This window comes from Bufo bufo, chromosome 5, assembly GCF_905171765.1.
Source record: "Bufo bufo chromosome 5, aBufBuf1.1, whole genome shotgun sequence".
In the NCBI taxonomy this organism is placed as follows: domain Eukaryota; kingdom Metazoa; phylum Chordata; class Amphibia; order Anura; family Bufonidae; genus Bufo; species Bufo bufo.
The window spans coordinates 36419234-36445089 of NC_053393.1; the positions used below are offsets into that span (position 1 = coordinate 36419234).

A 25856-nucleotide genomic window follows, 5' to 3' on the forward strand; every position below is an offset into this window, starting at 1 on the left:
CCACCTGATGTTGCCATACACAGGGCCCACCTGTCGCTGCCATACACAGCGCCCACCTTATGCTGCCATACACAGGGCCCACCTGACACTGCCATACACTGCGTATATAGCCCTGCTTTATACACACCTTCCATAAATAAAGTTCCTCTGCATTCTCCACCAGCACAGTCCTACACTGAGCCTGTGTTCCCCTAACTCCTCCCACACACATGGCTGATCACATGACTGTGACATCACCACAGGTCCTGTAACCACAATGTAGACTGGAGCTGCTCCTGGTGAGAGAGATGTCCATGAGGGGCGGGGCTTCTCATGAGAGGGGCGGGACTTAATGTGTGCTGGACCTGGCAGCTTCTGATGCGTGGAGGGGGGGCGGGGGGAGTGCACACAGGAGGAGTTACAGAAAACCTGTCAGATGATGGATTCTCTGTAAACTCACTGAGAGCAGCCTGCTGTGCATAGGAAGCACAGCAGGCTGTAGAACAAAAACGAAAAAAGATAGATAAATAGAACCAATTGGAGAAATGATTTTCTCCACAAAATAAAATTAGTGTAAACAATTAATTAAATTTTTTTTTTTACAAAGGTGTCCATATCCTTTAATACTCACTATAAAAAAATTGCTGTCAGTAGGAATGCATTGAGTCACTTGGAAATCTCTTTGAGATGCCCCCAAAAAAGCGAGTCACTCCTAGGTATCTTCTTTTAAATTGACATTTGACAGGATCTGTGCAGCTGCTTATTTACTGCGCACAGTAGCAAGAAAATAATTAGAGAATCTCCAGCCAATGTGAAATTAGGGTACTTTCACACTAGCGTTTAAGTTTCCCGGTATTGAGTTCCGTCATAGGGGCTCAATACCAGAAAAAAACGCTTCTGTTTGGTCCCCATTCATTATCAATGGGGACAAAACTGAACAGAACGGAGTGCTCCAAAATGTTTGCTTTCCCAGAACGAAGAGCAAACCGCAACATGTATTTTGCTTTCCGTCCTGGGATGCGGAGCAAGACGGATCCGGCATGACCCCCAATGCAAGTCAACGGGGACGGATCCGTTTTCTCTGCCACAATAGAAAACGGATCCGTCCCCCATTGATTTTCAATGGAGTTCATGACAGATACGTTTTGACAATGTTAAAGATAATACAACCGGATCCGTTCATAACGGATGCAGACGGTTGTATTATCAGTAACGGAAGCGTTTTTGCTGAACCCTGCTGGATCCAGCAAAAACGCTAGTGTGAAAGTAGCCTAATGTGAAATTTTCATGATACTCTTGTCCCTCAAATGCAACTTTTCAAGGTGATCTGTAGTCAGAATTATAGCCATAAACAATCTAAGGAATCTAAGAGCAACCAAACAATTGGATCGTTCATGTTTTTTGTTGAGCACATTTGGTAACCCTGAACGGAGCAGGGAGGGAAAGTAAGTGAACATGTGTTAAAAAACTTCTCAAAGAGCTAAGGTGTTTTCAATTAATGAGATGAGATTGGAAGTGTGGATTTTACAGTAGCTTTAATCATTGAACAAAAGCACACAAAGCCTGGTTACGGACAAGTATGTTTTTCTCCAGAAAGATTGGTTAGTGTGAACCATGCCTTCATGCAATTACTTTCAGAAAATTTCAGAAGACATGTTACATAAACTACTGGAGCTGAAAAAAGCTACAAAAACATTGCTAAAGACCTGGTTGAACATCAATCCAATGCTAGGCAATTTATCTACAAATGGAGACAATTCAGGACAGTTATTACTCTCCCTATTAGTGGATGTCCTGTTAATATCACTTCAAGAGCACAACAGGCAACTCTGAAAGAGATGAGAGAGAACCTAAGGGTAACAGCAAAATACCTACAGAAGACTCTACAAACTGTAAAATCCTTGGCCCATGTGTCCACTGTTAGAAATGGTGTACAGTACATGGAAGGAAGCTGCTACTGTCCGAAATAACATCAAAACATCATCTCAACTGTGAAGCATGGTGGAGTGAGCATCATGGTCTTCAGCTGGTGAAGGCGGTATCAAGGTTTGGAGCTGATGATTGGGGCATTTTGGTTTGGGGCTGGTACAGGGAGCATAATGTTTTGAAACTGGAGGAGATGGCATCATGATTTGGGGGCTGGTAGAGGAGGCATCATGATTTTGGATTGCTGATGGGGGCATCATGGTTTGGGGTTGATGGAGGGAGTGTTATAATTTAGAACTGGTGGTGGGGCCATCATGGTTTGGGGCTGATGGAGGGGCATCATGGTTTGGGGCTGATTGAGGGGCATCATGGTTTGGAGCTAATGGAGGGGCATCATGGTTTGGGGCTGGTGGAGGGGCATCACAGTTTGGGGCTGGTCAAGGTGTCATCATTGTTTGAGGCTGGTGGAGGTGCCATCATGGTTTGAGGCTGGTGGAGGTGCCATCATGGTTTGGGGCCAGTGGAGGTGCCATCATGGTTTGGGGCTAGTGGAGGTGCCATCATGGTTTGGGGATAGTGGAGGTGCCATCATGGTTTGGGGCTGGTGGAGAGGGGGCATCATGGTTTGGGGTTGCTTCAGGGCCTGGATGCATTGTGAGTATTGAGGGAACAACAAATTGTATGGTGTATGTAAACATTTTACAGGAATACATAAGGGTAGCTTCCTTGACTTCAAGTTGTAGGGACGCTGGGTGGCACAACAAGGCAATGACTTAAAGCACACAAGTAAATCATCTATAGAATGGTTGAAAAAGAAGAAAATATGAGTTTTGGAATTGGCAAATCATTGTCCTGATCTTTGCCCTATCGAGAGGCTGTGGCATGACCTGAAGAGGGCGTTGCACAGAGGGCATCCCAGAAAGTCTGATGAACTGAAACATTCTCTACAATTTCTCAACGTTGTATAACTATTATCTGCAGCTACAGGAAGCATTTAGTGGAGACGATTGCTGTTAAAGGGGGATCTACAAGTTAATAAATTCAAGGGTTCACTTACTTTAACTCCCTGCACTGTGGATGTTTACTTAATGTGTTTAATAAACAGCATGAACGACTGCGCTCAATCAGACCACTGCAGAAATCCAGGCAAATCCAAAAGGTTCACTTAATTTTTCTTGCAACTCTGTCTGTCTGTGGCAGCATGGTGGCTCAGTGGTTAGCACTGGTGCCTTGCAAGGACAACATCTGCATGGAGTTTGTAGGTCCTCCCTGTGTTTGCGTGTTTACTTTTGATTGTGAGCCCCAATGGGAACAGCTGATGCTAATGCTTGTAAAGTGCTGCGGAATATAGCAGAGCTATATAAGTGCATAAAAAAAATCAGCATAGTGGACAGTGCATGCTGGGGGCGGCGGTCCTAATCATAATCTTGTGCATACCATTAACATGACCTATGATCCACAGAGTCGGGATTCAAGCTCTTTGAAGAAAGTACATTAAGATCAGTGGTGTCACCTATCTCTGCATTAACAGAAAGTGAATCAGTGGAACAAGGTAAGAACATTTTTTTCAACATATTTTGTTGGCAAATCACTATACTAACAAGACCCTAAAGTGTGGTTAGGGATGCATAGCACTTTAACAGGAGCCACACAGCTAAATCCCCCCACTTATCCACACTTACGAGAATTAATAAAATTTAACTTTCTTTGTCTCATTAATCCCTTAAGGATTCGGCCCTATTTCACCTTCTGGACTTGGCCATTTTTTGCAAATCTGACCAGTGTCACTTTAAGTGCTGATAACTTTAAAACGCTTTGACTTATCCAGGCCATTCTGAGATTGATTTTTCGTCACATATTGTACTTCATGACACTGTTAAAATGAAGTAAAAAAAAATCATTTTTTTAAATAAAAAAAATACCAAATTTACCAAAAAATTGTAAAAAATTGCAAATTTCCAAGTTTCAATTTTTCTACTTCTATAATACATAGTAATACCTCCAAAAATAGTTATTTCTTTACATTCCCCATACGTCTACTTCATGTTTGGATCATTTTGGGAATGATATTTTATTTTTTGGGGATTTTACAAGGCTTAGAAGTTTAGAAGCAAATCTGGAAATTTTTCAGAAATTTTCAAAAACCCAATTTTTAGGGACCAGTTCAGGTCTGAAGTCACTTTGCGAGGCTTACATAATAGAAACCACCCAAAAATGACCCCATTCTATAAACTACACCCCTCAAGGTATTCAAAACTGATTTTACAAACTTTGCTAACCGTTTAGGTGTTCCACAAGAATTAATGGAAAATAGAGATACAATTTCAAAATTTCCCTTTTTTGGCAGATTTTCCATTTTAATATTTTTTTTTCCAGTTACAAAGCAAGGGTTAACAGCCAAACCAAACTCAATATTTATGGCCCTGATTCTGTAGTTTACAGAAACACCCCATATGTGGTCGTAAACTACTGTACGGGCACACGGCAGGGCGCAGAAGGAAAGGAATGCCATACGGTTTTTGGAAGGCAGATTTTGCTGGACTGTTTTTTTTTTTACACCATGTCCCATTTGAAGCCCCCCTGATGCACCTCTAGAGTAGAAACTCCATAAAAGTGACCCCATCTAAGAAACTACACATCTCAAGGTATTCAAAACAGATTTTACAAACGTTGTTAACCCTTTAGGTGTTCTACAAGAGTTATTGGCAAATGGAGATGAAATTTCAGAATTTCAATTTTTTGACAAATTTTTCCTAGAGTAGAAACTCCAAAAAAGTGGCCCCATTTTAGAAACTACGGGATAGGGTGGCAGTATTGTTGGTACTAGTTTAGGGTACATATGATTTTTAGTTGCTCTATATTACACTTTTTGTGAGGCAAGATAACAAGAAATAGCTGTTTTGGCACTGTTTTTATTTTTTGTTATTTACAACATTCATCTGACAGGTTATATTATCATGTGATATTTTTATAGACCAGGTTGTCACGGATGCAGCGATACCTAATATGTATACTTTTTTTTTTATTTATGTAAGTTTTACACAATGATTTCATTTTTGAAGCCAAAAAAATCATGTTTTAGTGTTTCCATAGTCTGAGAGCCATAATCTTTTCAGTTTTTGGGTGATTATCTTGGGTAGGGTATGATTTTTGCGGGATGAGATGACGGTTTGATTGGCACTATTTTGGGGTGCATATGACTTTTTGATCGCTTGCTATTACACTTTTTGTGATGTAAGGTGACAAAAAATTGTTTATTTAGCACAGTTTTTATTTTTTATTTTTTACGGTGTTCATCTAAGGGGTTAGCTTATGTGATATTTTTATAGAGCCGGTCGATACGGACATGGCGATACCTAATATGTATACTTTTTTTTTATTTATGTAAGTTTTACACAATAATATCATTTTTGAAAAAAAAAAATTATGTTTTAGTGTCTCCATATTCTGAGCTCATTTTTTTCAGGATGAGGTGACGGTTAGATTGGTACTATTTTGGTGGGCAATCGCCTTTTTGATCGCTTGCTGTTGTACTTTTTGTGATGTAAGGTGACAAAAAAATGGTTTATTTAGCACAGTTTTTATTTAAAATTTTTTACGGTGTTCATCTGAGGGGTTAGGTCATGTGATATTTTTATAGAGCCGGTCGATACGGACGCGGCGATCCCTAATATGTATACTTTTTTCCCCCCTATTTTTTACCAATATTTTTTAACTTTATTTGGGGAAAATGTCGTTTTTGTTTATTTTTACTTGAAACTTTTAATTTTTTGGGGGGAAAACTTTATTTTTTCAACTTTTTCTTCCACTTTATTTTTTGTCCCACTTTGGGACTTGAACTTTTGTGGGTCTAATCCTTTACAATGCATTCCAATACTTCTGTATTGGAATGCATTGGCTGTATGAGTAATACTGTGTGTATTACTCATACAGCTTCCGGCCTGTGAGATCCAGGGGGCTGGATCTCACAGGCTCGTCACCGGAAGGCAGCGCAGATGCCTCAGGAAGGCATTGCGCTGCCTTCCATGCCATCGGGTCCCCCCCCCCCACAGCCCCATGGGAACCCCATGGCACCACAGCCGCCGCCGCTAAACCAGGTAAAAGCCGCAAACTGCAGGTCTGAATTGACCTGCGGTTTGCGGCGATCGCCGATACGGGGGGTCACGGGACCCCCCGCGCATTTAGCCAAGGTGCCTGCTCAATGATTTGAGCAGGCACCGGGATCCGATCACCGCCCGCCGGGCGGCGGTGATCGGAACAACACATGACGTACAGGTACGTCATGGGTTCTTAAGGACTCGGGAACCATGCCGTACCGGTACGTCATGGGTCCCTAAGGGGTTAAAGTGTAACTGCCATTTCACTACCAAAAATGAAATTCCCAACATATGTGATGCTGAAGGAAAGTAATTCATGAAGCTTTATTTTTCAGTTAATTTTACCTTTCTGGTGTCTGTATTCAGCCCTCAGAAACCCTAGCTCTCTGTGCCTCTATTTCAGCATCTTCCTAAGATGGCCTCTGCTGCACTTCCTGTGATGACCTTTGCCCTGTCCTTAAGGCCATCCTGTATTTCCCTCACTTCCCATAACCTCTTGCTCTCCTCACATAAACTAGCAGGACCAATCAGAATGCAGATAACCTCCCCCACTACCCCAGAGCAGTGTGTATCCTCTCACATACAGATAGCCAGAGACAGACAGCCCTGCATTACATGAAATTATATAGTAGTTATGCTGTCCTGTGCCCCCCTCTATAGTAGTTAAGCAATCAGATGCCCCTGTATAGTAGTTATGCAGTCAGGTGCCTCCTATATAGCAGTTATGCAGTCAGGTGCCCCCTATATTGTAGTTATGCATCCAGGTGCCCCCTATAAAGTAGTTATGCAGTCAGGTGCCCCCTATATTGTAGTTATGCAGCCAGGTGGCCCCTATATAGTAGTTATGCAGCCAGGTGCCCCCTATATAGTAGTTATGCAGTCAGATGCCCCTGTATAGTAGTTATGCTGCCCTGTGCTCCCTATATAGTAGTTATGCAGCCAGGTGCCCCCTATATAATAGTTATGCAGTCAGATGCCCCTGTATAGTAGTATATACTGTCCTGTGCTCCCTATATTGTAGTTATGCAGCCAGGTGCCCCCTATATAGTAGTTATGCTGCCAGGTGCCCCCTATATAGTAGTTATGCTGTCCTGTGCCCCCTTTAAAATAGTGCTGCTGCCAGGTGCCCCCTATATAGTGGTGATGCTGTCCTGTGACCCCCATATATATTTCTGCATCCAGGTGCCCCCTATAAAGTAGTTATGCAGCCAGGTGCCCCCTATATAGTAGTTATGCAGCCAGGTGCCCCCTATATAGTAATTATGCAGTCAGGTGCCCCCTATATTGTAGTTATGCAGCCAGGTGACCCCTATATAGTAGTTATGCAGCCAGGTGCCCCCTATATAGTAGTTATGCAGTCAGATGCCCCTGTATAGTAGTTATGCTGTCCTGTGCTCCCTATATTGTAGTTATGCAGCCATGTACGCCCTATATAGTAGTTATGCAGCCAGATGCCCCTGTATAGTAGTTATGCTGTCCTGTGCTCCCTATATAGTAGTTATGCAGCCAGGTTCCCCCCTATATAGTAGTTATACTGTCCTGTGCTCCCTATATTGTAGTTATGCAGCCAGGTGCCCCCTATATAGTAGTTATGGTGCCAGGTGCCCCCTATATAGTGGTTATGCTGTCCTGTGACCCCCATATATAGTTCTGCTGCCAGGTGCCCCCTATATAGTAGTAATGCTGTCCTGTGCCCCCTATACAATAGTACTGCTGCCAGGTGCCCCTATATAGTGGTTATGCTGTCCTGTGCCCCCCTATAAATAGTTCTGCTGCCAGGTGCCCCTATATAGTGGTTAGAGATGAGCGAATCGAAGTTGATGAAGTGGAATTCGATCCGAATTTCCGGAAAAATTCGAATTGCACCAAATCCGAATTTCCTCGCGCTTCGTGGTAACGAATCACATTTTTTCCTAAAATGGCTGCTGCACGTGTGAGAACATGGAGCAAGTAACACTGGGAAGGCGGGATCACCCACAATGCCATGCATGCAGCCAATAAGCAGCCAGCCAGCCCTTTGATGTCACAGCCCTATAAATACCCTCAGCCATCTTGGATTCTGCCATTTACCTGTGTACTTAGTGCAGGGAGAGACGTCAGCAGGCGCTAGGGACAGTGCTAGGAAAAGTTTCATTGTGCTAAAAAAATTTATTTACAAGTTCAGGGAAAGATTAGTCAAGGTGTAGGGAAAGGATAGGAGAAATTATTCTGCTGCTTTTGGGTTTGCAATAGATGATACCTCTGTAATTCCAGCAAATCTTGCTTGTTACTAGGGTGCAAGTGCTGTGTGATACAGCCATTAACAGGGTTTATTACTAGGAAATATTTGTACGTCTTATTTGCCGTTCAGTGGTGCAGTTATGTTCTAAAGCCTTTTTTGGGGTGTATTAGTGGGAATAAAAGTATTATTTGCCGTTCAGCGGTGCAGTTATATGTCCTAAAGCCTTTTTTGGGGTGTATTAATGGGGGAAAAAAAGCTTGTTAGACATTGTGCCGCGAAGTGACCAAATTAGCCTTTTTTCGGGTGTATTAGTGGGAAAAAAGTATTATTTGCGGTTCAGCGGTGCAGTTATATGTTCTAAAGTCTTTTTTGGGGTGTATTAGTGGGGAAAAAAAGTGCTTATTTGCCTTTGTGCAGTGAAGTGACAAAATTACAGCCTTTTTTCGGGTGTATTAGTGGGTAAAAAAAAGTATTATTTGCTGTTCATCGGTGCAGTTCTATGTGCTAAAGCCTTTTTGGGGGTGCATTAATTTACTTTTTTTTATTTATTTGATCTAACAGTATGTCAGACAGAGAAGTGACAGGCCCTGCACAGGGGACAGGCAGAGGCCTAAATGTTTCTGGCGCAGGCACAGGTCACAGCAGAGTAAGGGGTCATGGCAGCAGGGGTCACTTTGAGAAGCCTGAGCTACCGGTGTCATCTATCGGTCGTGTCTTGACCAGCAACTCCAAGTTCTTGAATAGTGATGAGAGGGAGGTACCATATTCAATTTCGCGATATTTCGCGAATATTCGAATGAATATTCGTATTATTTTCGTCGAAATCGAATATTCGTAATTATTTTATTTTTCGCGAATAATACGCGATAATAATAATTATTATTATTATTATTTTATTTTTTATTTTTTCTGTATAAGGCAACGTTCTTATGACTATGGCTAGGCTAATATGTGTATTTTACGAAATTTCTTAATATTGCTCTAACTTCGTCTTTTAGAATATTCGTAATATTCTAAAAGATGGAGTTAGAGCAATATTACGAATATTCTAAAAGACGAAGTTAGAGCAATATTAAGAAATTTCGTAAAATACACATATTAGCCTAGCCATAGTTATAGGAACGTTGCCTTATACAGGAAAAAAAATAAAAAATAAAAAATCGTACGATTAATTTAATCGTACGATTTTTTTTATTTTTTTTCCTGTATAAGGCAACGTTCCTATGACTATTAGTCATAGGATCGTTGCCTTATACAGAAAAAAATAAATAAAAAATCGTACGATTAAATTAATCGTACGATTTTTTTATTAGTTTTTTAAAAGAAGAAAAATAATACGAATAATCGATTTCGCGAATATTTGGAACTATATTCTAAATATTCGCGAAATCTCGAAATTGCGATATTCGAGAAAAAAATACAAAATTCGAATATTCGCGCTCAACACTATTCTTGAATGGTTGACTCGGTCATCCAGTTCGTCCCAAGTGACATCAGACACCCCCAGCCAAGAGTCGTGAGTTCATCAGACACAACCCTTAGTTGGCATGGCCCGGGAGCAGGCCCTGTGCCCTCACCTGTCCTCAACCTGCCTCTGTCCTCATCTGTTCCCTCAGCCAGACAAGTATTATATGCTGTGGGCTCAGCTCCACTATACAGCGAGGACGAGCTACTAGAGGACAGTCAGCAGCTACTGGCCAGTGAAGATGTGGAGGAGACATCCGCCGCTTCCTCCGGTAGGCGGGCAAGTAGTGAAGAGGAGAGTAGCATGGGAGCTGGTGGTGTGAGTGGTCAGGCTCCTGGCTCAGAGACCGTTGAGGAGGACATCAGTGACGTGCAGACAGTACTTAATGATGATGTAGCCGATTGGGAGCCGGGTGACGAAGGGGCTTCATCATCATCGGGAGAAGAGGATGGTGGCTGGCACGTGAGGCAGTGGCGGAGCCAGCAAGTCGGTAGCGTGGCCAGGAGTCAACAGGGTGGCAGCAGTGGGAGGTCGGGAGCCAAACGTGCCCGGGGTAGACCACCCGCTTCGCAGGAGCCTACCTGCCTGGAAAGTGGTGGTGCAGGGGTTCACGGAGGCAGCGGCCATAGCAGTCAGTCAGTGCGGAGTGTTGGGGTTAAAATCACATACTTGGCATTATGGCAGTTTTTTGTTAAACCGCCAGAGGAGGTGAACATGGCCATTTGCCGAATCTGTGGGCAATGTTGGCACCATGGCCCTGCGGCAACATACGCAGCATCACCATAAAGTGACCCGGGAGACCCGTGGCTCTGATGTGGTGGTCCAGCCTGCTGCAACAACCGCTGCATCACCCAGTGGCAAGCACCCGATTTCAGGCAGTCAAGGCTCCACCACCTCAGCCGAAGGTAGCTGTCTGTCCTTCCCATCATCTACCGGTCCTGATGCTCCTGCTCCTTGTCCTCCTACTGCTTGTCACGCATTTCGTCAGCAGTCGATCACTGAAGCGATTGGCAAGAGACAGCAATATGCGTGTGGTCATCCAACGGCGCAGAAGCTGAACGTGCTCCTGGCCAAGTTGCTGGTGCTGCAGTCCCTCCCTTTCTAAGTGGTGGACTCTGAACCTTTCAGAAAACTGATGGCTTGTGCCGAGCTGAGGTGGCGAGTCCCAAGCTGTCATTTCTTTGCCAAAAAGGCAGTACCAGCCCTGCACACATATGTAGAACAGAAGGTGGGCCAGTCTTTGAGCCTGTCGGGGTCTGACAAAGTGCATGGCAGCGCCGACGTGTGGAGCTGTAACTACAGGCAAGGACAATATACATCCTTTATGGCCCTCTGGGTAAATGTGGTTCCTGCCCAGCCACACCAGCAACTTGGCCAGGTGACGCCGCTTCACAACGTTGGTCCTGCGACAATGTCCGCCCCCTCATCCTCCACCGTGTCCTCAGCCTCCACTGCAGGGACAATTCACAGTGCCCCTCCAGCATACCACATGTGCAGGGCACGGCGGTGTCACGTTGTTCTACACCTCGTTTGCATGGGCGAATGGAGTCACACAGGGGAGGAACTAATCTGAGTCCTTAAACTAGAAATCGAATACTGGCTTTCTCCGTGACAACTCAAAATCGAAACCATGGTGACCGACAACGGGAGGAACATAGAGAAAAAAGACAATGTAACAGCACTCTGCAAACCAAATAAAGTACAATAATGCTATAGTCACAAAAAATATTCAAGTGCTAATGCTACGCTTATTTTATAAAGTGAGATGCTTGGAAAAATGCATTTTGTACAAAACCATTTGGGCCCGTCTGCCAAACGTCAAGGCGATCTCTGTAGGACTGGAACCTAACACTAAATACTACCTGTTATGCGCCATAATGGCCGCCATAAAGTTCAGGAAGTGTTAGTTCCACATGCATGCTGGGTCCACTCTGCCTTTTACCATTTTTGGTGGAATATTGGCCTCCATTACTTCCAGGGGATGCAGGTACCAACATGCATGCCAAGCCCACTCCATACCTCTCCTGGTGCCAGACGGCTTCCAATGAATGCAGTGAGAGCAGGCCACAGCTTTATACTGAAACTAATTAAAATCAGCCTATGGGGCAGACAGGCTAGTCAGGAGTGCACGACTAGCAGGAGTGCTACACCTCCAGCTCTGAAAATCTGCCAAAAAAGGGGGTTAGTCAGCACATCCCAATGCGCAGGTGCACGTTGCCATGGCTAGAAACATAGAGAAAAAAGACAATGCAACAGCACCCTGCATAGCAGATAAAGTACAATAATGCCATAGTCACAAAAAATATTCAAGTGCTAATGTTACGCTTATTTTATAAAGTGAAATGCTTGGCAAATGCATTTTATACAAAATAATTTGGGCCCGTCTGCCAAACATCAAGGCGATCTCTGTAAGACGGGAACCTAACACTAAATACTACCTGTTATGCTCCATAATGGCCGCCATAAAGTTCAGGAAGTGTTGGTTCCACATGCCTTTTACCATTTTTGGTGCCAAAATAAGTGTAGCATTATCACTTAAATATTTTTTGTGACTATGGCATTATTGTTCTTTATTTGGTTTGCAGTGCTGTTGCATTGTCTTTTTTCTCTATGTTTCTAGCCATGGCAGCATGCACCTGCGCATTGGGATGTGCTGACTAACCCCCTTTTTTTTGTTGCAGATTTACAGAGCTGGAGGTGTGGCACTCCTGACTAGCCTGTCTGTCCCATAGGCTGATTTTAATTAGTTTCAGTATAAAGCTTTGGCCTCCTCTCACTGAATTCATTGGAAGCTGTCTGGCACCAGGAAAGGTATGGAGTGGGCTCGGCATGCATGTTGGTACCTGCATCCCCTGGAAGTAATGGAGGCCATTATGGGACCAAAAATGGTAAAAGGCAGAGTGGACCCAGCATGCATGTGGAACCAACACTTCCTGAACTTTATGGCGACAACGTGTTCAATCTGGTTGTCAAGCGTTTTCTGAAGTCTTCCACCCATCTGTAAGACATTCTAAAAATGTCCAGGAACCTTTGCATGCACTTCAGCCACTCGTACACCACCAAGCACACTCTTCTTGAGCTGCAGCGGCAGAATGGCATCCCCCAACATAGGCTGATATGCAACGTTTCCACCCGTTGGAATTCCACCCTCCATATGTTGGAACGACTATACAAAGAGAGAAAGGCCATAAACGATTTCTTGATGATACAGGCAGACAGAGGTACTCCCCTGTGTAACTTCGATGTTAGCCAGTGGTAGCTCATGCGTGACACCTGTCATTTGCTCAGGCCCTTTGAGGACGTTATTTGTCAGTCGCCAGGACTACGGGACAAACAACGTCATTCCACTGCTTTATATCCTGGAACAGATGCTGGTAAATCTGGCTGGTCAGGGAACTGGAGACGTGGCGCCTAAATCTCACAGCACATGAGCCCTGTGGGGACTGAACTGGAGGAGGACATTGGAGCACAAGCAATGTGTAGTGAAATGGGTGGTTTTTCTACACAGGTGACAGGAGAGGAGGAGCAGGAGCAGCCGGAGGAGCAAAAGGGCGATGAGGAAGACGAGACAGAGGACCCAGGCACACCGTGACAGTATGCAGTGCAGATGGAGGCAGGGAGTCCCTCCAAGTCACTTGCGGAAATGGCCCGCTGCATGCTCACTTGCTTGGGTAGTGACAGCCGAATTGTCACCATTCGGTATAGGGATGACTTCTGGCTCTCCACCTTGTTGAACTCTCGCTACCGATCCAAAATGGGGGCCTTTTTTACACCAGCTGAGAGAGAGAAGACAAACTGAACTACTATAGAGACATCCTATGTAGTCAGTTGGCCGCTGCCTATGTGCGCTATTGCCCATCCTCTCGCAGGTCTTACCGGGGGGCACTCTGCGCTCAAGTTCCATTGCTATGGCTGCTGGGGTGGGGGGTAGGAGCAGTACCATCTCCATCAGCAGCAACTTGAGTCAAGAGTCGCTGATGAGCAGCTTTCTTCACCCGCCTAGTGAAGAAACTACTCACCAGCAGCTAGACCTGGAGCAGAACCTGAACCAGCAGGTGGTGGCATACTTGGACAGCACCCTGTCACCCCACATTGAAGATCCGCTGGACTACTTGGCAGCCAAAATGGATTTGTGGCCGCAACTGAAAAAGCTGTCCTGCCCAGCTAGTAGTGTGGCATCAGAGCGGGTGTTTATTGCGACGGGGGCCTTAGTTACCCCAATAAGAACTCACCTGTCCACCCAAAATGTGGAGAGACTAATCTTTGTCAAGATGAATCAGGTGTGGATCAGCAAGGATTTTGAAACACCAATGCCTGATGCATCAGACTAGATCATCCATGGTGCAACACCAACACTTTGACAAAAGAGACCGGTTTCTTCTGGCTACCTGCCTCAGCTACTATTTTGATACTCACACACAAGAAAAAACACAAGCGCTCACCGCGGTATAGCCTGGTCCGCTAAACCACTTAGCTCATCAATTGGAAAAAGCAAACAAGTGACCAGCTACAGTATGTACCACAAATACACACAATTTTATAAAAATACATAGCAAATATTCTTAATAAAATAATGGCCTAAAAAGACATAATCTCAGTCCCTCTATTCCTATATGTGCGGAGCTCTCGTACTAATAATAGGAATCAATAATAATGTCCGTAGCAATCTTTAAACATTCAAACTCATAGATTAAAGCTTGAAACCATTAACCCTGTGATGGGTTTAATTCACCCTGTCCTGCAGGGAAGAAAGTCAATCAGGTTTCTAAATCCACATTTCTCATGCGAGTGTCACATAGAAAATGTACCGGTATATGATTTGAAGTCCGGTTTCCCGCTAGATGTTACTTGTCGATGTTACCGACCTTTTGTCTTTGCTGGGACTTGCTGTCCTTCGGCTTGCGGTGTTGTCTCACTTGTGGACCTCTCGTCAGTGCCGGCACTGGTTTGCATGCGCGTGCGAAGTGGTAGCTGGAAAACGCCAAAACTACTTTATGGCAATCACTCATGTGAATCCAGATATTAATAGGTCCTCCTGTTGTTGTTTCCTTTATACAGGTAGGCTTGAAAGATATCGCTATCGGAACTTTTACCAGACACGTTTCGAAACAAAAAAAAACGTTTCTTCCTCAGTGGTATAAATTCGTGAATGAGGGACTGGATCAAACTTTTTATTTGGATAATCCTCTAAAAACATGGACGGGATCTTGCTTTCCCGGTATCTATGATCAAACTCTGGGACCGGATCATGTCTAATATATAGCCATTCAGATTATGCATTTTTATGTTACATATAAATTATTTAGTTATATTATTATATACAGCATACAATATAGTGTTACATAATAAAACAAACTAATATACATAAAACAAAAAAGAAGAAAAGAAAATATATCTACAATATTTTCCACATAGTATTCTGGGGCTATAAGCACACTAATATACAGACCCAACGTTTCATATTCTAAACTATCCATATTCAAATAACCTCATCCACACAAGCTAAATATTCCATAAAGATGTATCTATACAAACAGGATACTGGAGTTCAAGGGCCGGTGGGAGAGCACAGACAATGTCTATGCTAATAAAAAACAGCAACGACATTGTGTGAAGCTCTACCACCGGTCCACTATAAAAAGCCAAAGATTTCCATTTCTGAATTCAATCCCCAAGGTAACATCGACCCAAAGTCACACATCATTCTGGATTCACTTCTTGACATTTTAGCCATGAAATCCCTTCCTCTCCAGTCCTTTTTTACCATCCGAAGCGGCGCATATTTTAATCCCGACGGATTGCTTGCGTGATGAATTCTGAAAAGATTTGATACAGAGTGATTCTCATACCCTTTTCTAATATAATTTATATGTTCTGATATTCTAATTTTCAGGGTTCTGCATGTGCGACCTTTATACTGTTTTGAACACAGATATTCCAAAATATAAATTACCGCTTCCGTATTACAGGTTAACATCTCTTTTATTTCCCATTTAAACGTATTCGTTCTTGACTTTATTGATGTTGCTTTTCTATCAAATTGTGTCACCTTGCAGTTACTGCACAGGCCACACCTGTAGAAACCTTTTAACTTTTCCCACGGGGTAATCATAGATTTCTCTCTCTCTTTCTTTACCGTCGGGGCTGTACTAGGAGCCCTAGTATAAACTATTGGGGCTTTCTTTGGAAGGGTCGATGCCAGTATTTGATCTTCTGACAATAAATGCCAGTATTTATTTATGATCTTTGAGATTTTTTTTATATCCCTCATTAAATGGCAAAATCTATTTTGATGAATTCTCCCTATTTATTTTTTCCCTCTCCTGGAAGAAAGTATTTCTATCAAGTCTTTTTACCTGATTTAATGAATTGTCTATTAAACTGGATGGATATTTTTTCTCCAAAAAATGAATTTTCATAGATTCTGCTTCCTTCTTGAATTGGTCATCATACAAACAATTTATTTTCAGTCTCCGAAACTGGCTGAAAGGTACATTTAAAAGCCACCGAGGCAGATGGCAACTTGACCTCAAAATAAAACATTTTTTTGCAACATCTTTATAATACCGTCTTTCCCCGAAAATAAGACATCCCCCGAAAATAAGACCTACCTCTAGTTTTGCCTATCCCTGTAATATAAGGCATCCCCCCGAAAATAAGGCCTCCCCGATAATAAGGCCCCGCCAGAATATAAGGCCCCTGACGCTACCGTAGGGCGTCTAAATCCTCTGGACTGTAGCGGCGGCTGCTGCCGCGCAGCTCACTGATTGGCCGCAGCGCATCCAGAGCTGTTCAGGCGGTGCGAGGTCTCTTTAAATCAGAGAGCCTGCGCTGCCGCCAGGAGAAGCTGCCGCCTGCTGCTGGCTCTGCCCTGACGGAGTCTGGCTGACTCGCGATTAGACAGTGAGTCGCACGGGGCAGGAGCTGGGCACATTGTGTGGAATCTGGCTGGCACAGACACACAGGGGTGACTGAGGTGGTGGGGGGGAAATGTTTGATAAAGTAGTGGGGGATGTCTGGTGAAGGGGGGAGAGAGACTAAATAATCCACTGTCCACTGGCACAGGGGCGTGGGATCACTTAAAATGACACAGGGGGATCAGAGGTGGGAATCAAAATGACACAGGAGGATCAGAAGGGGGTACTACCGTAAAATAGTAATCCCCCTCCCCTCTGATTCTCTTGTGCCATTTTGATTCCCCCCTCTGATCCCCCTGTGTCATGGAAAATAAGACATCCCCTGAAAATAAGACCTAGTGCATTTTTGGGAGCAAAAATTAATATAAGACACTGTCTTATTTTCGGGGAAACAGGGTAAGTGCTGCACACATATTTAAAGTCTTTAACTTCTATGTTGAGGTCTAAACACTGGATTATATGTTCACTTATATTAGATGTAAATTTTAAATTTACACTATTTTTGTTAAAATCCTCAATAAACTTTCCCAATCCCTCCTGTGTGTTTTTCCATACTAATATAATGTCGTCGATATAGCGCCGCCATAGCACCAGATCCGTCCCCAGCTTAGGTGTGATCACTTCCTCTTCCCAGGTCACCAAAAATAAATTGGCGTAGCGGGGGACGAAATTGGTGCCCATGGCGGTACCGGTCGTCTGCAAATAATATCTTGATTTAAACCAAAAATAATTATGTCAATATATATTCTATTCCATTTTTTTGGGCCAACATTTTTGACATTGCCTGTAGGCCCTGTTGATGATCTATACACGTATACAAAGAGTCTATATCCAACGTGGCCATAATCCACCCAGGTTGATACGTCAAATCCTCAAATAATTTTACCACCATTGTTGTATCCTTCAACTAGGATGGGATTTCTTTCACATAAGGCTGCAAGAATTGATCCAGATAATGCAACAAATTCCAGGTTAAAGAACCAATTCCAGAGACTATTGGTCTACCTGGAGGGTTTACAGGGTCTTTATGTATCTTGGGGACACAATGGAATATAGGTAATTATTTTACTTTTTATTCACTTTTATTTATAATACCCTTTTCTTTGGCACCTATACAGATTTCTCCTAATTGTGCCTTAAAATTTTTTAATGGGTTCGTTGGTAATATTTGGTAAGTATTTGTGTCTGACAATTGTCGTAGACACTCCTCCTCATATTTCACCGTCTCTAAAATAACTATAGCCCCGCCCTTATCTGTGGGGCGTATAGTTATTCTCTGATTCTGTTGAAAATATTTCAGGGCCTGAATCTCCTCCTTTGTTAAATTACCATTATTTTTCTTTTGTGTTTTTAACTTTCTTATCTCAGTTTCCACTGTCTCCCTAAAGGCCAAGATTTCCTTCCCCATCTCCTGTTTTGGGTACATTTTCGATGTTAACTTTACATCCACATGATGATAACTTAATATACCTCGATTTTGTTGTCGGATTTTTTATAAAATACTTTTTGCAGCATAATTTTTTTATATATTTCTCTAAGCCTATGTACACCTCAAATGTTTTTCAGAGGTGCACTTGGTGCAAATTTTAAACCCTTAGTTAATAATTTTAGTTGGTCCTCATTCAGCTCAGTAGAACTTAAGTTGATGATATTGTGTCCGCTACTTTCCAAACTTTTATTCGTGTCCTTTCGTCTGTGTCTTCCCCTTCGTGTTGTCTTTTTCCCCCCAATATCGGTGTTCCATGTGTATGTATTTGTGCGAACATATAGGAATAGAGGGACTGGGATTGTCTTTTTAGGCCATTATTTTATTGAGAGTATTTGTTATGTATTTTTATTAAATTGTGTGTATTTGTGGTACATAGCTGGTCACTTGTTTGCTTTGACTATTCTGATGCTGCCACCCACCTGATGCCACACATCTGATGCCAAGTGCTTCTTCTTACACCTACCATCGTCAGCGGGTACTGTTATTGCCACCCACCTCCCACTTTGTCACCGGGTCACTCTGTGGTCTCCTGATGCTGCTGCTGCCACCTCCACACACTGTCATTATGCCACTCTGTGGTCTCATCATGCTGATGTCACTTTGCCACTCTGTGGTCTCCTCATGCTGATGTCACCTTGCCACTCTGTGGTCTCATCATGATGCTGCTGCCACCTCCACAGTATGTCATTGTGCCACTCTGTGGCCTCTCATGCAGCTGCTTCCACCTCCATACTCTGTCATTGTGCAACTCTGTGGTTTCCTAATGCTGATGTCACCTTGCCACTCTGTGGTCTCCTCATGCTGATGTCACCTTTCCACTCTGTGGTTTCCTAATGCTGATGTCACCTTGCCACGCTGTGGTCTCCTCATGCTGATGTCACCTTGCCACTCTGTGGTCTCCTCATGCTGATGTCACCTTGCCACTTTGTGGTCTCCTCATGCTGATGTCACCTTGCCACTTTGTGGTCTCCTCATGCTGATGTCACCTTGCCACTCTGTGGTCTCCTCATGCTGCTGCAACCTCCACACTATGTCTATGTGCCACTCTGTGGCCTCCTCATGCTGCTGCTTCCACCTCCATACTCTGTCATTGTGCCACTATGTGGTCTCCTCGTGCTGATGTCACCTTGCCACTCTGTGGTCTCATCATGCTGATGTCAATTTGCCACTCTGTGGTCTCCTCATGCTGATGTCACCTTGCCACTCTGTGGTCTCCTCGTGATGCTGCTGCTGCCACCTCCACATTATGTCATTGTGCCACTCTGTGGTCTCCTCATGCTGATGTCACCTTGCCACTCTGTGGTTTCCTAATGCTGATGTCACCTTGCCACTCTGTGGTCTCCTCATGCTGATGTCACCTTGCCACTCTGTGGCCCCCTCATGCTGCTGCCAATTCACAACTATGTCTCTGGGCCACTCTGTGGCCTCCTCATGCTGCTGCCACCTCCACACTATGTCAACTTGCCACTCTGTGGTCTCCTTATGCTGCTGCCAACTCACAACTGTCTCTTGGCCACTCTGTGGTCTCCTCATGCTGCTGCTACCTCAACACTATGTCACTGGTCCACTCTGTGATCTCCTCATGCTGCTGCTACCTCAACACTATGTCACTGGGCCACTCTATGATTTTCTCATGCTGCTGCTACCTCAACACTATGTCACTGGGCCACTCTGTGGTCTCCTAATGCTGCTGCTACCTCACCACAATGTCACTGGGCCACTCTGTGGTCTCCTCATGGTGCTGCCACCTCACCACAATGTCACTGGGCCACTCTGTTGTCTCCTCATGCTGCTTCCACCTCACCACTATGTCATTGGGCCACTCTCTGGACTTTCTCATGCTGTTACCACCATCACCAATTCATGACTGGCCCACTATTTTGCCTTTTTGGCCTGATGTCACCTTGCCACTCTGTGGTTTCCTAATGCTGATGTCACCTTGCCACTCTGTGGCCTCCTCATGCTGATGTCACCTTGACACTTTGTGGTCTCCTCATGCTGATGTCACCTTGGCACTCTGTGGTCTCCTCGTGCTGCTGCTACCTCCACACTATGTCATTGTGCCACTCTGTGGTCTCCTCATGCTGATGTCACCTTGCCACTCTGTGGTCTCCTCATGATGCTGCTGCAACCTCCACACTATGTCATTGTGCCACTCTGTGGCCCCCTCATGCTGCTGCCAATTCGCAACTATGTCTCTGGGCCACTCTGTGGCCTCCTCATGCTGCTGCCACCTCCACACTATGTCACCTTGCCACTCTGTGGTCTCCTTATGCTGCTGCCAACTCACAACGGTCTCTTGGCCACTCTGTGGTCTCCTCATGCTGCTGATACCTCAACACTATGTCACTGGGCCACTCTGTTGTCTCCTCATGCTGCTGCCACCTCACCACTATGTCACTGGTCCACTCTGTGGTCCCCTCATGCTGCTGCTACCTCAACACTATGTCACTGGGCCACTCTGTGGTCTCCTCATGGTGCTGCCAGAAGGAAGGAAGGAAAAATGAGACGCAAAATGGATCCTTTCTATGTAGCAGCTGTAAGGCCTGTATGGTCTTATCAGAATTGGCTTATGATTTAGTAGCCAAAAGCAGGAGTGGGTACAAAACACAGAAGATATGCAAATATTCAATTTATGTGTCATCTCTGTTTTGGATCCACTCCTGTTTTTTTTGGGGCTTTAGCAATACTGATGGATTACTGACCAAATGCTGACCGTCAGTTATTCATCTTGTTTGTAAGTGTTAATAGACTCGATAAGAGCACGCCACTGATGTCCAGCATGCTATAATGATGCTGCCAGTAGTAGACATATAGTATGAATTATGGAGGCTAGCTCAGTTTAGAATGATTTACGTTTTTATAGCTCCAGAGTAGTAGAAATTAACACCCACCCCGCACGCTGTAGAGGCGCTGCCCGTAGGAGCTATCTCATAATAAGTATACACACTGTCGACGCTAATGGTGGGTTTACACGTGCCAATAGTCGGGAAGATTATCGTGGGGATGAATGTTTCTGCGAACGCTCTTTTACGACAATCTGCCCATCTAAAGGTGTAGCCGACCACCCGATGAACGAGCGAAACGCTTGAAAGAGTCGTTCGTGCAGGCACCTAAATGATCGTTTCTGGGCAACAGATCTTGGGACTGTTATCCTGGTTAGTTCTTGTAAGTAACATGGAGGTAACACTATGGATTCCTACAGTCCACATCTTTACATTGATTTCTCTGCCTCTCTCTCTGAGTTTCCAACCAGCTGTGATGAAGGTGTCCACAGGGGTCAGCAGATGTCTGCTTCACTACATCAGATTCCTCCAGCACAGTACAGTCTAGTGTAGATTCCTCCATGACAAAATATTTCCAAAGGGGAAGGAACGGCAGGGCTCAGTAAAGGTGACTGAAGGACACGAGAACATTCCAGTCTGACAGAGCCGCTCCCCTGAGGACAGAGTGTCTTACAGTAGCAGTTAATTAGACTCTGCCTGGGAATCTCTCAGAGACTTAGTTGAGTGCAGTAATTGGGCTCCTAATTGCTGTAAAGATATAAACGCTCTAATACCAGATACAGCAGCGAGATCCGATGAAGTGCTTCTCGGGGAAATGTACGGCTTAGAGCTCAGAGTCTTTCCAGGGACTTCTGGAGGTCTCAGAGGTCTATTGGAAGTGACAGGGAATGGTATGACCCCACCATACTGGGGGCAGATGAGCCGTACATCACACTATCTCCAGGGATACATAGAATAGAAATCCAGGATTTTATCAGGTCACAGCCTAGCCCTCGGCACTGGAGCTGCCTCCCATAGGAACTGATTATAGCGGTGTCATATCATATAGCATAGAGAAGAAAATGGATGAATGTAATGGAAAGCGTATAACGGCCACAGCAGATAACAGCAGGATATGAAGAAGTTGATTTAAAAGGAGTACAAGGCGTTAAAATATAGCGGGTTACACAGAAGTCAGAACTTTATTAAAGTTAATGTTTTTCTGACTTGATAAATGATATAATTCTGGCTACAGGCAGCCACCACTAGAGGGCGCTAAATGCTTATGGTGGTATGCAGCAAGAATTAAACGTAATGGCAGTATAAATTTGCATGTGGTGGGCTCCTCCGCATGAAAAATATACAGTAAAACTTGTAACTGTGTAATGGACCACCTATGTTTTATTTATATCCCTGCTCATTTTAGGCTTAGGCCTCTTTCACACAAGCGAGTTTTCCGCTTGGGTGCAATGCGTGACGTGCACCCGCACTGAATCCTTACTCATTAATTTCAATGGGTCTTTGTACATGAGCGTTTTTTAACACGCATCAGTTCTGCGTTTCGAGAAAAACGCAGCATGTTCTATATTCTGCGTTTTTCACACAGCCCTGGCCCCATAGAAGTGAATGGGGCTTCAGTGAAAAACGCATTGCATCCGGAAGCAAGTGCGGATGCGATGCGTTTTTCACTGATGGTTGCTAAGAGACGTTGTTTGTAAACCTTCAGCATCAAAACGCGTTGCACCCGCGCGGAAAAAACTGAATGCAATCACAGACTAAACTGATTGAACCTGCTAGCAAAATGGTGCGAATTTTACTGAACGCGCCCTGAACGCATCCTGACAGAATCCGTATTGTTCGTGTGAAAGAGGCCTTAGGAGTCCAGTTTGTGGTCCTATATACAGGGAGTGCAGAATTATTAGGCAAGTTGTATTTTTGAGGATTAATTTTATTATTGAACAACAACCATGTTCTCAATGAACCCAAAAAACTCATTAATATCAAAGCTGAATATTTTTGGAAGTAGTTTTTAGTTTGTTTTTAGTTTTAGCTATTTTAGGGGGATATCTGTGTGTGCAGGTGACTATTACTGTGCATAATTATTAGGCAACTTAACAAAAAACAAATATATACCCATTTCAATTATTTATTTTTACCAGTGAAACCAATATAACATCTCAACATTCACAAATATACATTTCTGACATTCAAAAACAAAACAAAAACAAATCAGTGACCAATATAGCCACCTTTCTTTGCAAGGACACTCAAAAGCCTGCCATCCATGGATTCTGCCAGTGTTTTGATCTGTTCACCATCAACATTGCGTGCAGCAGCAACCACAGCCTCCCAGACACTGTTCAGAGAGGTGTACTGTTTTCCCTCCTTGTAAATCTCACATTTGATGATGGACCACAGGTTCTCAATGGGGTTCAGATCAGGTGAACAAGGAGGCCATGTCATTAGATTTTCTTCTTTATACCCTTTCTTGCCAGCCACGCTGTGGAGTACTTGGACGCGTGTGATGGAGCATTGTCCTGCATGAAAATCATGTTTTTCTTGAAGGATGCAGACTTCTTCCTGTACCACTGCTTGAAGAAGGTGTCTTCCAGAAACTGGCAGTAGGACTGGGAGTTGAGCTTGACTCCATCCTCAACCCGAAAAGGCCCCACAAGCTCATCTTTGATGATACCAGCCCAAACCAGTACTCCACCTCCACCTTGCTGGCGTCTGAGTCGGACTGGAGCTCTCTGCCCTTTACCAATCCAGCCACGGGCCCATCCATCTTGCCCATCAAGACTCACTCTCATTTCATCAGTCCATAAAACCTTAGAAAAATCAGTCTTGAGATATTTCTTGGCCCAGTCTTGACGTTTCAGCTTGTGTGTCTTGTTCAGTGGTGGTCGTCTTTCAGCCTTTCTTACCTTGGCCATGTCTCTGAGTATTGCACACCTTGTGCTTTTGGGCACTCCAGTGATGTTGCAGCTCTGAAATATGGCCAAACTGGTGGCAAGTGGCATCTTGGCAGCTGCACGCTTGACTTTTCTCAGTTCATGGGCAGTTATTTTGCGCCTTGGTTTTTCCACACGCTTCTTGCGACCCTGTTGACTATTTTGAATGAAACGCTTGATTGTTCGATGATCACGCTTCAGAAGCTTTGCAATTTTAAGAGTGCTGCATCCCTCTGCAAGATATCTCACTATTTTTGACTTTTCTGAGCCTGTCAAGTCCTTCTTTTGACCCATTTTGCCAAAGGAAAGGAAGTTGCCTAATAATTATGCACACCTGATATAGGGTGTTGATGTCATTAGACCACACCCCTTCTCATTACAGAGATGCACATCACCTAATATGCTTAATTGGTAGTAGGCTTTCGAGCCTATACAGCTTGGAGTAAGACAACATGCATAAAGAGGATGATGTGGTCAAAATACTCATTTGCCTAATAATTCTGCACGCAGTGTATATATAATTGTGCATGCAGAGATAAGCGTCACAGATAACCACCCACTGGACTAGTGAATCTTCTCCTACGAAACTATGCAATCATCTTCTCATCTTCTCCTGCTGTATACCATGCGGCCTTCAGATCAGACACCATGTACAATATGAAGTAAGCTCCAAGACTTATTCTCAAAATAAGTGGTAGATAACAGTTCTACATAGGAGGTCTGCAAGCCATACAAGTGATTGCAGCGCATTTACATCTAGTGACTCACAGATTCCCTTACTTTCCCTTTTTTTCTCCATCCAGACCAAGACCACCATGATAACTTCTTCCAGCAATGACTTGTCTTTGCACATAGACTGTCCATTCTACAGATACTCCCAATCCCCCTACACAGTAATAGTATCACACAAATTATTAGTACTTCCACTTCCTCTTTTGTGCACATAACAGTGATAGCTGCCCCCATTGTGTCCCCACAGTAACAATTCCTCTTTTATCCCTCCCCAAGTAATAAGTCCCCTTTGGGCCTCCTTAAAGAGGTTTTTCTGGTTTCTATATATTAATGACCTATTCTCGGGAGAGGTCATTAATATCAAATCACTGTAGGAATGACATCCAGCACCCATACGAATCATCTGTTAGGTGCTGCCTCCAGAAACATTACAGTGGATGGAGCCTTGAACAGCTGATAGGTGGTGGTGCCGGGTGTCGGACCCCACCGATCTGATAACGATGACATATCCTCAGGAACAGAGAAACTGGAAAAATCCTTTTAGTTTATAATGCCCACTTTGTGTTCCCCCCACAGTAATAATGCCCCCTTTTTGCCCCACGGAACTAGTACCCTCTGCACAGTAATAATACACCCTTTGTGCTCTTCATAATACTTGCTGACCTATTATGCCCTCCAAATAATCCCCCTTTGTGTCTCCCACAGGAGTAGTAGTACCCCACTTGTTTGTTTTCCTAGTAATACTGCTTCGTCTTGTGCCTACAAAAATAATAAAATGTAATGCTTAAAGGGGATTTCCAGCACCCACTGGGTTCCCACAACCCCCCCCCCCCCTCAATTTCACTTAAACGGGTTATCCAACCCCTATAATGCCTCCCCAAATCCCCAAGGCCCTCACACAGTTTGTACTTACCTCGCTCCCCGGCACCCACGTCGGTTCTGATGCCTGCACGGCCACCACTGCATCTCCCCGTGGATGAAAACATCCAGCGAAGAGGGGCCCAGTCAATAGCAGGCGGCGACGGTGATGAGCTTCACTAGCGACACCCACGATACTAGGGAGGCTTGTTCCCGTCGCGTCCTTGGGTTGGATAGCCCCTTTAACATGCCTGTAGAAGAAGCTGTGAAATATACTTACCAAGTTCTGTGGAACACCCTTTCGGAAACTCCCAGTCCTGTGACACTACTGTTTCCGCCTTTACCTGGTTTCCGTCCTGGGCTATGGACGGGATGCCACTTCTCCTGCAGATGGGGCCAGAACTAATCTTCTCCCTTGGGCATATGCAAAATTCTGAATCCACCTCATCTGCGCAT

General features: G+C 44.2%; 1 protein-coding gene across 1 annotated transcript in view; it reads left to right on the forward strand.

Annotated features, from left to right (window-relative positions):
• The window catches only part of OC90 (otoconin 90), an 80781-nt gene that overhangs the window by 51716 nt on the left and 3209 nt on the right, over window positions 1-25856 (forward strand). The window contains exon 10 of the mRNA XM_040433831.1: window positions 3368-3457. Within this exon, the coding sequence (XP_040289765.1) occupies window positions 3368-3457 (90 nt within the window). The remainder of the gene's footprint in view (window positions 1-3367; window positions 3458-25856) is intronic.